The following is a 15,002-nucleotide window of genomic DNA, read 5'->3' as shown; positions in this document are numbered from 1 at the left end:
TCGCTCCCAGCTTTTGTCAGGGTAAGGCAGTGTTTTCCAGCTCCTGCTGAGTTCTTGAACCTGCAGAAGACAGAAGTGGGATCTGCGCCTCTCACAGATCCCAGATCTGGATCAACTGTGACCCTACTGGATAGTATTTCTAGCTGGTTTAGATGAGGGTGTTTCCATTCCAAATTAGGTGTTTCCATTTCCTATCTGTTTGTGAAAGTCTTCTAGCTGCTTGTCTCTGAGGCCATGCCAATCCCTCTGTTCTTTTAGCAGGTTATGTGCTTTCACTGGATTAATAGGCATATTACTGTTACAAAGGCCGCTTGCTAATCCCTAAGCTGTCTCCCCTGCAGCCTTGCTCCTGATAGATATAGAGGCAGAAGATTTCTTTCCTAAAAGCAGCTGAGGGGGAATGTTTTTGTGTCAGACTGGGTTCCTGCCTAGAGCTCTTAAAAGGCCAGTACACATCTTTAGGAGGAGTTTTGCTCTGTGTCTAGTGACGGTCTGAACCCCTTCATGCTACACAGATTGTGGTGTAAATGCTTCCCACATCTGTGCGCCTTTGCACTGAACTGCCTAACAGGTTGCAGGGGCCGCTGGCTGCAGTATTTCCTTTCCTGGTGGCATTGGTTCCCTTAGCTTTGAACTGGGGAGGACTGAGCTGCAGAGGTCAGGCTCAGATCTGAGGCATCTAAGGGCATCCAGAAGTTGGGAGCTTTGGGGCAAGCTAGGGCTCATCCGCAATAAGAGAGCGAGCGCTGTGAAACTGTCCTAACTGGAACTTGGGTGGCTGTTTTGTAACAGCAGAAACTCCAGCCCAGCAGGATGAGGAGTCTGGGTGAATGAGTTTGTGCTCATTTACAGTACTGGGTGGAACTCTAGCAACAGCATGTTATTTTGGCTGAGTTTTGTTTAGCCATTCAAACCTCAGAACTCGGAGGGAATTGAACTAAAAAGCACGAGGATGTTGTAAGCCTGCTTCCCTTCCTCCTCTGTCTGCAGAACCAAATAAGCTCCATTATTTTTAATTATCATCTCCCTGATCTGTCGAAACTACCTCCTTTTCTAAACTGGATTCCACTGTACCTGTTTGTCCTCTGGTTGGGAGGTCCAGCCCCGTGGCATGTCGGGGTGGTATGAAAGAACTAGGATGACTGTGTGACTTTATCAAAAAAACAAAAAAGGTGTAGGTCGTGCAGCAAACTTTCCAGGCTAGCTTAGAACTGGAACAACCAGCTCCCTCCAGTGAAAGGATTTGTGTACAACTTTGATAGTAAAAGAGAGACAAGATGAGGGTAGGCTTGTCCAGTGGGTAGAGCAGTGGTCTGGAAAAATCCTAGAAATGGCCTCTGCCTCTGTTAGGCCAAAGACTTTCCTTGTTGTGCACACAGTTTTGTTCATTTTCCTATTTCCTTCAGCTATAATAATGATGCTACGTTTCCCAAAGATATGGGTGGTATGTGGGGGGGAAGATACAGCAGTGACTGTGGAAATGTCCTAATACAGCAGTAGGGGCCCTGTCAATGCCAGGACAATTACAGCAGAAACTTACACTGTTAGTACAGGTTGATGGTGGTGCAGCAGCAGTTCATAAACCTTTTTATCTTGCTCTCGGGGCTGACTTCAGACGCAACCACGATAAGTGGCTGTACAGAGCTTGCTGCTGAGTTTTCTCCTCACCCATGTGGAGCAGCAGATTCCACGAGGGTCCTTCAGTTTCCCATCCAGCTGGGTGCCTGTAGTACAAATTTCTGCCTCCCTGCCAAGCTGCTTGAAGCTTGTCTGAGCTGGATCCTGCAAAGCCTCAAGACAGAAGTGTTTCTCACCTCGTCCTTGACCTGAACTTTCCCATCCGAATTTGGATCGGGACCAACCCCCTGGATCCTCTCCTACTTTGCCTCTCCCTAGGTGTCATTTTCACTAGCTCCCTAGCTGTTATTTTTGCAGAGTATGGTTTCTACTCTCTTGACGTTTTAACAATGCTCATTTTTATTACCTGAAGACAAACTGTCAGAGGCTTGTTTATAAAACCCCTGGTGCACAGCAAGCAGTGGCTTCCAACTGACAAAAACTCTCATGTGGTCAGGCTCCAGAACAGACTTGAGAAGGAGATCAAGGAGGATATCTCTTTTTTTTTTTTTTTTTTGGGGGGGGGTCTCTCCTGGTGTGTACTGTTGTATAAACAAATACGTTTCAAGTAATTGGAGCTGCTGATAAGCTGCACAGTTTACTCTGGACAATGTTGTGTATTTTCTTTTGGCTTTTCTGGTTTGTTGTTGAGACTTTTTTCCCTCCCTGTAGAGTGGACACTAGGGTCTGACCACTCAAAATGGAGGCCTCCATCATCATTTATCCTGACTGTTGATATGTCTGAAATAACCCTCTTCTTCCTCCAGTCAATCCAAACACACCTATCTCTCAGAGGGATTGGAGTCTAAACCTAGATCCAGAACCAAATAGCCTCTGATATCTGCTGGGTTAAATGAACCCAAAACTCATTAAAAGCATGAGTGTTTCTGGGATCTCATACTAAGTCTGGGCATGGGGGCCCCCTTATAAACTGTTTAGGTACTACCAGTGGCTTGTTCACACTGAAGTATGGGATCCATCTTAAATAAAAAGATAAAATAGAACAGTATTTTCCAAACTCTTCTGGCCCCTTAGCCAATTTACCAAGTCAGGACTGTGCATATACGTGTATATGAGTGAATGCTCCTGTTTGCTAGGAGATAGGAACTGAGTTGCTAAAAGTTGTTATACTGGGGAGGAGGAGAAAGGGCTTGGTTGGCAAATCAGAATCTCGGTCAGTTTTTCATAAGGCATCAGTATGGTTTTGCGTATGTAGGAATTCGGTGGCTTTTGTTCTGTGTTCTTTCACGGAATCACAGAATTGTTTAGGTTGGAAGGGACCTCTGGAGATCATCTAGTCCAACCTCCCTGCTCAAGCAGGGTCACCTAGAGCATATTTCCCAGGATTGCGTCCAGGCAGGTTTTTGAATATCTCTAGCGAAGGAGACTCCACAACCTCTCTGGGCAACCTGTTCCAGGTTGCTAACATCTTACTGAAAGAGTCTGAAGTTAGATAAGTGTTGACCCATGTAGTGACCTGTGCTCTGTGCCCTTCTACAATCAGCAGCTCTCTCCATCTGCATTGCTTTTTAGGTCTTGACTGAATGTTAAAACGCTTGCCTTGCAATGATTTTGAGTACGTTTTTCAATCTGTGAATTTTGCTGCAGATCAATGCCTGTACGTGCATGCATAGTTGAGGCACCAAACTTGGAGGAGAGCTGCAGGTGGAGCAACTCTAAAGTGTCAGTCACAAAAGCCTGCAGTCTTGGTGCGCTGGTTGCTGCGATCTGGTGACAAAGGATGCTACCAAGAGACTTGGAATCTCCTTCAAATTAATTCTGCTATTAGACTACCACTTGGCCTTGGATAACCAAACTCCGATTTTGGGAAGTCTGAATCCCAGTCATTCATTGTGCAGGTGCTCCTAGTCGAAGAAAGAGTGATGCTGTGCTGCTACCCTCCTTTCAAACAGACTGCCCAGACTAGGGTGGTGTGAATATACCCTCACCCTCCTGCAAGCTGGCACGACTTCAGTCCAGTGCGCGTCTGGGGCTGAATGAAGGGGAACCAGGCTGCTCTGTGGTGGGCACACTAAACTCTGGGGACACCTCAGTACAGCTTGTGGCTTAAAAGAGCTTCGTTGGTGCCCAGAGAGTGGTATAGCCCCTCATCCTCACAGCCTCACAAGCAGACAGTTTCTCTTTGTATCATGTTATTTGTGCTGCAAATCTCAACTGCCAAGTGCAGAAACTTTAGCTTACCCCTTAGCTCCTATCCACTGAAATAGGATCTGCAGTGGTCAGTGCTAATGAAAGTCTTGTCCTCCTTGATAAGCAAACACTCCTTGGTTATATTTAAAAAAAAAAAAAAAAAAGGTGCTTTTCTAAAGCACTTTCCACATGCTTTAATCAATTATTTCTTTCAAGGTCTGTCTGTCATCTCACTTCTCTAGAGCATCTCATCCCCCTGCTCCTGTGGACTGTCACCTCCCAACTTTCTCTCCTCTCCCCAGCTCCAGAGCTGCAGGAAGAGTCAGTCTTGCACGATGACAGCGGCAAGGGAGTGACAGGCAGGCTGGGTGGGGGTGGCTGATGGTGAGCAAGCCTAGTGACAGGATGGTGTGACTAAGAGCCAGCTGGCTAATTAAAGTGCAGCAGTAGGAGGAGCAACGTATTTAAGGGTGCCAGAGAGAGAGAGAGGCCTCCACAAATGTCTTGTTACACCTCAGCAAGCCAAGTGACATAAAGAAAAGCTTCCTTAACTCTTTCATGCCTCTTAAGGGCTGAAACCAAGGGACTGAGAAAATGGCACCATTAACTGAAAAGCCTAAATCAAGGTAAGGACACCGATATCTTTTATCTAATTAGTCAAAAGGTAGCCCTCCTAGAGCTGCTGATGAATTGGACTCCTAGGACTTTAGATGGCATTGGCACATGCTGATGTGCAGTGGGTAGTTCCGCTGAAGTGGTACAGGTTAATATTCAGATTGCTCCTTTCATCAGGACAAGTGTTGCCAATTGCTGCTTGGAAAGAGGGGTTATCTACATAGACCTTGCATGGGTTTGTGTTGTAGTTAGGGAAATGGGCAGGTCCTTATTTCCCTGCTGGAATGACTGGATCTTTCTCCTGACTAATTTTACAGGAAGGAGTGGTTAAAGGCAGTTCCTGAATCCTGAGTCTGTGGCCTATTGCTGATGAAAGTGATGAGAATGGATGTAGAGTTCTCAGCAATGTGTAAATTTGGTCACCTTAGGCTGGAAGAGTCAGAGGGAAGTGAAGATGAGGGCTGGTTTCTGGAATGTGGTAGTTTGCTATTTCTGGAGATATGTGGAATCTCAGACTGTTGTTTAAGCCAGCAGATTGGTTTTCTTGGCTCATTTTCAGTATGGAGATGAGAAGCAATCACTAGGATCTTAATTCCAGTATGTCGGTGATTTTAGAGCAGCACAGTCCAACCAACCGAGCCCCAGGTTAGCAGGCCAGGGCTCCAGCGTGAATTCTCTGGCACTGGTTTGCTGTGTGGCCTTGGGCGCATGACAGCGGCCAGCTTTCTGGGTTTTGCTGGGACCTTTTTGTGTCTGATATACAGGTGCATCAATCGGTTCCCTAGAAACTTGTCTAGCATAGCGGTGTCTCCATGCTGGCAAAGGCCAAGGCGAATGACACTGTCTCACCCCCGCTCACACCCCCAGGCTTGTCAGAGGTGTATTGGAAGAGATCCTGGGGTGTGCCTGACTCCCCTTATGCGTTGGCTAGACTTAGCTTTTGCTGTGATCCCCTGGAAGTCATTGCAGTTGTGTAAGTGGGAACAACTCTCAGAGTGTTCCTGCTTATTCTGGCAACATCATATAACACCCTGAAAGGCTGACATGTGCCCCCTGTGCCAGTTCAACTGATTTCAGCTGCTGCATAGAATAGAGGCCAGTGTTTTCCATCTCTGTGTGAAAGAGGAGTGACACCTGCATACCTCAGGACGTGGTGGCAGCAGCTTAGTGAGTGTTTGCACAGAGCTCTGTGCTAGCAGAGCTCATCATTAAAAATTTATGTGTGATTACGGTTGCTACAGTGAACACTTGGCAATACCTGTGCAATTCCTCTGCCTGACACAACTAGGAATCTCGGGGTTTGTCCGAGATGGCATACCCTAATCTGTAGCAATAAAGTATCTACTTTATACTTCAGAGGTGCATCGGAATCTACTCTCATTTTTGTGAAATGTTTGTAAGCTGGATGTGAACTCTGTGACACTATTCACTCCCTAATTAGAATTTCTACTTAATACAACTTCCCCTTGTTTACTGCTTCACTGTTCAGGACTGTGATAGCAGTGAAGACAGCTTTTGTTGTCTTTGCTCTACAAAATCATGTCAGGAGAAGCTGCTGGATGTTGTTCGGATGGTCTAAATTATTCTATTTATAGAATGTCATTCACTGTAGTAAATGCAAAGTAGTGTTTGTCTGTCCCTCAATCCTGTGGTCAGCCGAATGGGCCCATTGTTGCACGTAATTAGGGCTTCTGGAATTTGAATCTGTTTATTTACAGCAATTGTTCTGCAGAAACAAAAACGGCCTCAAACAAGAGGTGTACACAAAGTTAAGTGCAGTCTGCAGAGTGCACCGGCCACACAAGTCTTACAAGTAGTCTCAAAACAGCTCGACCCCAAGGAACATGCTATCTACATGCATAAACTTTCTTCCATCTGCAACATAAACCAGTGTCCTCTTGGCGAGGTGTAGTCATTGTCGATTCCCCCGATTTCCCTTTTGCAAAAAATAAATCTGGTGTCATTGAATTAATTTCCTCTTATTAACCCTAGACAAATTGAAATTTCAGTAGTTAATGTGCTCCCTGCCCAAATTCCCCTATGAGTCACAGTAGAACTAAGTGTCCTGAGCGATCCCAGGTTGCTGTGTGGCTATTATATTATGTAGTGCTTTCCCTCCATAGCTGGCAATGAGATCTGTGTGCAGTCGAGTTCCCTTGTGCAGGACACATGTCACTTTGTTTGTAAAGTGTTTCTGTTTGTGAGGTGTTAGCATACGTATCACAGAGACTTCTGAGTGGAAGTCTCAGCTTCTGATGCTCCTAAATGTTGTGCCTTGGATCTCCTGCTAAGCTGAATACAAGATTTTATTTAAATATCCTAGAATTTGCTATTTTTCCTATGTGAAATTTCAAAATATATCTGTGGGCTGCTTGGACATATAGGTGTGGCGCAAAGGCGTTTGTTTCTTTGGTTGACACAGATGATACATAGCCCACAGCTAATGTCACTATCATCTCAGCTATCAAATGCAAGAAAGTAGAGGGTGGAATTGACAGAGTGGGGAGGAAATCAAAGCCCATTTGCAGTGTATTGAAATCTGTTGTCATGGGAAGAAATGTTTTTGGCTGTGATGCTACTGATAAGAGCTGTTAACTTAACCAAAGGGAACCAGTCAGGCACTTCATGTCAAGCTTCTCTTCTGTCCCTTGTGCCAAACCACCCTCTTTTGGACTGCTCTTTTGAGCACTGTGTCTGTAGCAGGATAGGGGGTTGGGGGCTCCAGCAAGAGCCACCCTTCCCCCCCGCCCCCTGCAGCCACAGGTTGTGGTCACCTCATGAGCGTTCCCAGCTGATGCGAAATTATTCCAGTTTCCTTGCAAGGGAGGTTCCTGTGGACATCTAAATCACTATCGGAACTAGCACTGACTGCAGAATTGCTTTTAGTGGACAGGCCAGAATTAGTTGACCAAACAAGCTGGTTTGTCTTTTAAACCTACAGATTTCCCTTCTTTTTCAGCAGCTTAGCATATCAGTTGTAGACTTTGCTGTCTTGTTCTGCGACATTAAGCAGACTTCAGACTTGGGACACCCGGTCTCTAAAATCTTCCGTTATTTTCCAGGTTAGGATCTCTGATATATTTGCTGTAATTCTTGTCTTCGTTTTAGTGAGATGGGTGGTGATGTGCAGGCCAGTTGCTTTGGAAATGTTTGTTACAGGCTTGCAAAATGAAGACTCGGAGGTGCAATAGCTATCTAAAAATGCATGGGTGGGGGTGCGCATCAGGAGGGAAAAGAGCCACTGCAACAGAAAAACAGTGTTGGTGCAAAACAAATCGGTGCTGGCTGGTCATGAATTAAATTTAGGCTGTAAGTCAGAACCTGCGCTCTAACTGGAAGAGGAACGAGCTCTGGAATAGCCTTCAGGAGAAGCAGTGGAGACAGGAAGCTGTACCACTTTTAAGCTGGGATACGAAATGTTCTCAAACAGGATTGTATGACACAGCTGCCTGCAATAGCATGGGAGTCGACTGGATGACCCAGGAGATCCTTTTCTAACCTGTGTTCCAAAGTGGTGACCTTGAAATGAGTTAAGGCAGGTTGCGAGTGAGCTTTGTTTACTCTAAAGTCCATGACTGAAAGATGACTTAGTTCAAAAACATTGCTGAGTTCTTAAAGCCACATCTCCTAGTTTAGACTTCCTACTTGACTTTCATTTTTCAGAGTAACACACTCCTGTTAAATTGCACAGAATCTGGGGACATCTGCCCCAGCTAACTTAACTTTGCAGATTAGGAAGGAAACAAGCATGCTCCATACCTAAAAATAAATAAATAAATAAAACTGTGGTATTGCATATGAAATGTGCTATGTTTATTTCTTCTAACAGCTGTAAGCTCAATTATTTATAAGAACATTTAATGGCAGCTTGTGTTCTGTGCTGCCGTTTGTTTCATTTAGTGAGCTGTCACTGCTCCCTCTCTGCTGTTTTAATGCTCACTGAGGAGCGCGGGGAGGCCGTTGTGTTGTTCAAAATTAGTGCGATTCTTCTGTGCGCTGCTTATTCATAGTCTTTTTGTGAGATTTATTCTTAGGAGCATAATGTCTTCTGAAGGAGTGGCAGGATGTTCTTTAACCCTTAAAATTGCAATGACAGGCAACACTTCTTTCAGTATTTCAGGGTAAGGTGTGGTAATATATGGTACTTGGAGGGAGAGAGCGAGCCGATTGCCTGGGTTAACCTGAAGCTGCCTCCTGTATTCTAGTTATTTTCTCTCTCCACATTTTATATAATATAATGTGAGAAGTGAAGAGATGGTATTGTAGCCTTGATAACTCTGCTTCAGCTGCAGGAAGGAACTCGGTTGGACAACTCACGTGTTTTAGATCATTAATACCAAACCAAGCACGTGCCAAAATGTTTCTCTGGGCCTGAGGCAGAGCTCTGCAGGACCAAACTGCAAGTGCAATGCAGGCCTGCCGTGGGGCTAGGCAGCGGGCAGTCTGCCTAAGGCATTCGGCACCGTAGGTGTATTGGGAAGCATCGCTGAAGGAAGCTGCCATACGCTTTATGCCAAACTTTTAGGTGTACTTTGAGCGTGCCCTCGGGTGATGGAAGGGATGTGAGCAGCCCTCTCCATGGGCAAACTCAGCTGGGTGCCCAGGCTGCGGGTGGCACTGGCAGCAGCCAAGCTGGAACGGCCTGGCTCTCCCAGAGCGAATGAATGCAAACTGGCAACTGCAGTTTTCTGGAGCGAAAAAGAAACTTGACCAATCTGATTTTCTCCACCTCTGCCAAAGTACAGAAATAATCTAAACTGCAACAATTCCTCTGGGCATTGGGTGCTAAGTTGGGTGGGGATATTGGCCGTCACGCTTGACGTGACGCTGTGTCCTGGGAGATGTGTTTGCCGGTGGGTCCTTTGAGCAAAAGACCCTCCAGGGTGGGGGCAGTGGCAGCGGCAGCGATGCAGCCCTCTACCCCCTTCCCAGCTTTGGGACTCTGCGTTACTGGCGTGGCTGCCTGTGCAAAGCGTCTGGATCTGGCACAGTGCTGGCAATGTGCAGAAGGGCTAGAGCTGCGGGCTATAAATGACAGAGTGCCATGAACGATATGCAAGACCTGACCGCGGGAAAAGTAAATGTTATGATTGCTGATCCTCCTGGTGTTTAGTCTCAAAGCGTGGCATTTTTCTAAAAGCCTCAACTCCTAGATTATACTAATATAAATACCAATTTCAATTTTGATTTCAAAACAACTGTAAAACCCTTAAAGTTCTTGTGATTGGAGAGAAAAATGTGGAAGTGTAAAAGTTCAAACCTCAGAAGGTAAAGCAGGAGGTCAAATCTCAGGAGTTTGGGGACCTGCCTCCTAAGTTTTGTATGCTATGTTTAGCAATTTACATCTTAAAATCCCATGTGAAAAATCAGAGCTGTCAGTAGTAACAAGAGAAGAAACCAAAGGAAATTACTTCCCCACACACATTCGACCACCAAAAATAACTACCTCCTGCAACCCTTAACTAAGATACCAGTGACTTAAGAGCATGTGTCTTTACTCGGAACTATTAATGAGCTGTTTGTTATTCCCTGCCATTGTAGGGGAGAGTACTTGAATGTTTAGAGCGTGTGAGATAATCCAGAGACATGCTGTGCAGCAGTAGTCACCACTTATCTGCATTCCTCCTAAATAGGGTTGCAAATCCCCTGCTCTGTTTCCACACCAAGTAGGGAAGGAGCTACAGTCTTGGAAGAAACGTGCTGGGGATGAAAGGGAAGAAGGAACCATGAAATGTCCGTCTAGAGCTACGACAGAACTGGCAAGGACTTAGTGAACGTTACGTACAGACATTGGCCTGTGCAGAGTTGTAGCCTATGGCTTATGCCCTTAGGAATTCAGCACCTTTCATTGTGTTTTGAATGTCTGCAGCTTTGAAGCCTTTGTTGCTTGCTTCCCCTTCTCCCCCACGTTTCGGGAAAGGCATGAATTCAGGTCAGGCAAGGAGACAGCCTGTCCACTGGTTGGAACAGGGAGCTGGAAGGAGGCACTTTTTTGTTTTTATTTTGTTTTGTGTTGCCTGATCTGGCAGTACCAGTTTCTCTGTTTTTAAGATTGACGTGAAGGATCGCATTGTTGGTTGCCTTTGAAAGGCTGAAGTGCTGCTGCTCAGGCTTACATGAGTCTTTAGGACTGGCTCAGCTATGTCTGCAAGAAGGTCTCCAGCACACCTGGGAGCAGAAAACGTTTCCAAATCCCCCTGCTTCCATGGCCTGCAGGCAGCCTGGCCAACCTGGCAGGGACTGCTCTGTCTAATGATGCAGTAGCCCAGCACTCGTGGCACACTAACTTACAGCATGTATATACCCAGGTGTTAGAGGGCAACGCTTTGCCGTACTGGGGCCATGGAGCCGGATGTGCTGCCTTGTTGAACCATGTATCTAGCCCCAAGAGCAGCCTCTTCTAAAATACAAGATAGGCCTAATAAGACTGCAGTATGTGATTTAAGTTAGACATATGAGAGACAGGTACAATAAGCTACTCTGTAGCCCTGTTGCAAAAAAGTACTGAAGCATGTTCTAAACTTCAAACATGCACTATAATTTCCTGAATCTGAAAGGCAATTATTTCTACCTGCGTGCAGCAAATCTACGCACAGATCCTCACCTAATCTAAATCAACTTTTAAATGGAGTCTCTAGAGTTGCACTCGTTCTTATCCACCAAGCACTATGAATTTATCCTTTGTATGGGAACCTGAATAAGTGCAAGTTCAGCCGAATGCTTAAATAATACTGATTAGTTTCACAGTTGTTAAACACTGAATGCTTGTTATTTTAATTGAATTCCATAATTGCTAGTAAGTTTGGGGATATGTGGAAAAGTCACTTTCTAGATCTAATTCTAATGAGTTTGTCCGCCTCCTTCATTTACTTTTAGCAAACTTATTTCTTTAATTATCACTTTAACCTCCAAATCACTTCTTGTGAAAAGTAATCTGTTCTTTTAAAGCCAAAAAATTGTGCGTTTCTGTGGGTTCTTTCGTTAATGCTGACCTTACCTTGTAAGTAATGTCAGCTCCTGAATCCAAATAGAAAACGTTGAAATCAGAGAGTCCTTGAAGTTTTGATGCCAGTATTTCTACACGGAGATGAGATAATCTGAACAGCATACAGCAAGGGGCCTCAAGTTTAATTGTTCAGATACTGCCTTTGTGGAAGGGGGCCTGTATCGCTCTGGGATTGTAGCAGCAGTAGGCTCTGCCTTTGCCCAGGTGTGCGAGCTGGCATTCCTGTTTCTTCTCCAGAAAAGGTAATAGGCCAGATTTTTTTGCCTTGTGTTTTGTATCTTATTTTGCTCTCTATTTGCTTATTGAATTTTCTTTCCGTTCCTCTTTGAGTGTCTGTTGAACATGTTCATTATATTCTGGCTGGTATGAAACAAATGCTAGCTAAGAATGAGGACAGTTCAAGCAGGAGAACAAACTTCATTACCTGAAGGCAATTTCCACTTCTTACAACGTATGACTGTTGCCCCCAGTTCATGTAACAGGAAAACAAATATCTCCAACTATCTTGGTTGGTTTCTCATTTCTCTTTGCAACTTGGAAGGAGAGGAGGGCTTTTTTTACTCCCTTTTCCCCATATTTCACAGATTAGGGTCTCTGTCTATGCATGGTTGCACAGATTCTAATACTTATTTCTGGAGGCACTTAACCCAGGACCTTTTAGTTCTAAAAGCATGAGTGCTGGCAGAACTGAAAAATTGGGTCTTATCTTGGCTGGAGTTACATTTGATCTCACTCTCTTCGGTGCTATTTTTTGATGAAAATGAAATAAAATGAACACAAAATGAAAGGATTTTTAATGCAATCTGGGACTTTGAGAGTCAGGAGATGCTGGCAAAGGCAGACCTGTTTTGCAGAAATGCTGATTTTTCACTGTTGAAACCTACCTCTGCAGTGTCATGTTGAAACCTGTTTGTTGCTGTGGGTATCAAGTCGCGACGGGAGCAGGCACTGAGTATAAACAGGCCCACAGTTGTCCCCTGTAGTCATTTTCATGATTGTGACTATTGACTTTTTATCCTCTGGTCCCAATCTGATAGTTTTTGTCTTGGGTTGGTAATTCCACTTCCTTTGGTCCCAGAAGAACTGAAGCTTCTCATTTTAAGCCTCACCTGTAGGAGACTAGTCCTAAAATACCAGTAGCACTGCTATTTTACTCCATGGATAAGGAACAGCTGCAGAGCATGCTTTGTAAGATTATTTATCCCTCTATATACCTGTGTGGCAGCACTCTTGTTGCTGGGTCTGTGCTCTTGGTTGGAAGGATACAACATCCACGAGTTCTCTCGCAACCTGTGCATCCCCCACTTGAGCAAATTCATTTGCAGGTGCTCATGCAAAGGCTGCATGCCTGGGCTTTCCCCTTTGGGAAGGCAGCTCACGCAGAGAAGGCAAGCTACTGAATGTGCGCCAAGAGAAGTGATTGGTGATTCTCTGCTATATAGAAAGTCTCTTAATAGAAATGGAGAGGAGAAGTTCTCCTCCAGGATAAGGTGGTCAAGGAGAATAACAGAATGCTTGTTTATGTAGAAACAATGGCTAGATACAAGAAAAAAAATCTTGAGTTACGGATGGATGTCTTTCATTGGCGTATCAGTACAAGCTTTGTAACAGAAAATGCTAACTTCATCTTTGTTTACTTTTTAACTTGAAAAGAGGCAAGCAGGATTGGAATTGATTGGAGCAGAAGTTAATATGTGTTTTTACAGATAACACTCTTCTATATTGTAACAGCTTCCAAAAGAGAGAGGAACTTTAGTCTGAGCAACAGGTTGCCTTGAAAACTGGCAGTGCTCTAGGTTGAGGGCTTTTGCTTAGAGTTAGTATCACTGAGATAGATTTTTTAAAGATGGTGCATGTTTCAAAGATTACAGACTAGCGGGATTTACAGTTTGCCAAATATAGGCTCTAATGCTTTAAAGTCTGTATCTTGTGATTGAATCTTGAGGGTTAGTCTGAAAATGTTGTTATTAGTGTCTATATTGGGTAGGAATCCTACTTAATTTTTGCTAATTACCAACAAAAATTGTAAATAAATAAATCCACTTGAGTTGAAAAACTAAAATTTTTAAAGATGCTGTAACTCCTACATTGACTTCTATGATGAATGTTCAACATCAGGTCCACTGCAGTCTGGGCAGACGTGAAACATAATGCAACTATTCTGCCTTTTACTTTAAACAGAGACAAAGAAAATCCAGAAGTGAAAAAGGCAAGTCCCTCAGCCACAATGAGCTCTGGTAAGTCTATGTTATTTTCCACTTGCCCTCACTGACCTAACTTTTTACTGTTAAAATTATTCCTGTCTGTCTGTGATGCAATTGCTCTTTTTTTTTTCCTTTTTTTCTTTTTTGACTCTTCTTCTTCTTCTTCTTCCCAGTTCTCAGGCAATGCCCCTGAAGCTCAGGGAATCTGACTGTTGATGAAACAGTGGAATGGTGTCGTAGTGAAGGATGTCCTGGCTTGATCTTTTGTTGCTTAGATTTGACCCATAAAACTCAAAAAATGACTAAAAAGTTCAGCTCTTGAGCTGGAGTAGGTCACTCTATAGCTTTTTTCATTTTGGAATGCAAGATTAGAATTCAAAATCGTGTTAACTACCTGAAGGAATGATTGGAAAGAATATGGTATGTTTTAGTAGGGGCAAATGCCAAGTCTGACATCTGGATAGGAAAAACCAGCTGTTCAGAGACAAATGAGGGAACAGCAGACGGGGCTTGTTAGGTAGAGGAGAACCTCAGGGCTTGTCTGAGTGACAGCCTGAATCAGATTGAACAATTCTCATACCGTTGCAAAAAACCGCAGACATCATACCGAAATGTCATATGTAGGACACGTGGAGTAATATTTCTACTGATTTTAGCACTTTATCAGGTCTCACCTGGAACATCATGTACAGTTTTTGGCATTAGAAAAATGTGGACCAGTTGGAGTGAGTCCAGAGGAAAACTGGGGGAGTAATCAGAGGTCTGAAAAATGTGACCTGGGAATTTGGCTTAAACGTTACTAAACTAAACGTTATGTTCCAGTTTGAAGCACTGGAATACATTGTTTTGGGGTGACACTGGAAGTTCATAAGAACTGGTTAGGCAAACGTTGGTCAGCAATGATACAGGTAGATTTGCTTCTTCCATGGGTCAGGCAGATGGATTAGATGAGCCTTGGAGGTCCTTTCCAGCACTCCCTTGTGTTTCACAAAGTTCAGCGGAGTGAGGTTTTTTTTGTGTCATCTAAGAGCCCTGCAGATTTGAAAACCTCTCTCTTCCAGAGATCTTTGGAATGTCTTTACTGACCCTAAATGCAGCAAAATGCTGGTCTCATGTTAAGCTGGATTTCATGTTAGGCTTCCTTCAAATCTCAAATTTGACGAGGGGCAGGCTCAGAAAACTACTCCAGCAGCTTTGAGAATCAAAACTTCAGCATGCCAGTTAGCTATAGCGAAAGATATTCTGTTTGCTCCCCTTGAGTCCCAAGGTCAGTAGGTACTGGGAAATTGCATGGCAGCCCTGAGTGCCGTAACACAGCAGCACACTGCTGGAAAATCAGGCAGCACAGGGCCAACTTCCTTATCTAGGAGGGGCTTGTACGTGGGCATCTGGCTGATACAGCTGTGAAG

At 44.3% G+C, this 15,002-nt stretch overlaps 1 protein-coding gene across 27 annotated transcripts in view; it reads left to right on the top strand.

The window, feature by feature from the left end:
* SORBS1 (sorbin and SH3 domain containing 1) overlaps positions 1–15,002 on the top strand; it is a 184,517-nt gene that overhangs the window by 94,127 nt on the left and 75,388 nt on the right. For 15 of the 27 annotated variants that reach the window (XM_068950362.1, XM_068950356.1, XM_068950344.1 and 12 more), the window contains one exon: positions 13,571–13,626. In XM_068950362.1, the coding sequence (XP_068806463.1) occupies positions 13,617–13,626 (10 nt within the window). In that variant the 5' untranslated portion in view covers positions 13,571–13,616. Of the gene's footprint in view, positions 1–4,240; positions 4,395–13,570; positions 13,627–15,002 lie in introns of those variants that run through there. The other 12 variants (XM_068950350.1, XM_068950347.1, XM_068950349.1 and 9 more) reach the window with 5 other exon arrangements.

Source organism: Struthio camelus, chromosome 7, assembly GCF_040807025.1.
Source record: "Struthio camelus isolate bStrCam1 chromosome 7, bStrCam1.hap1, whole genome shotgun sequence".
Lineage (NCBI taxonomy): Eukaryota > Metazoa > Chordata > Aves > Struthioniformes > Struthionidae > Struthio > Struthio camelus.
This window is presented reverse-complemented; position numbering and strand designations above follow the sequence as displayed.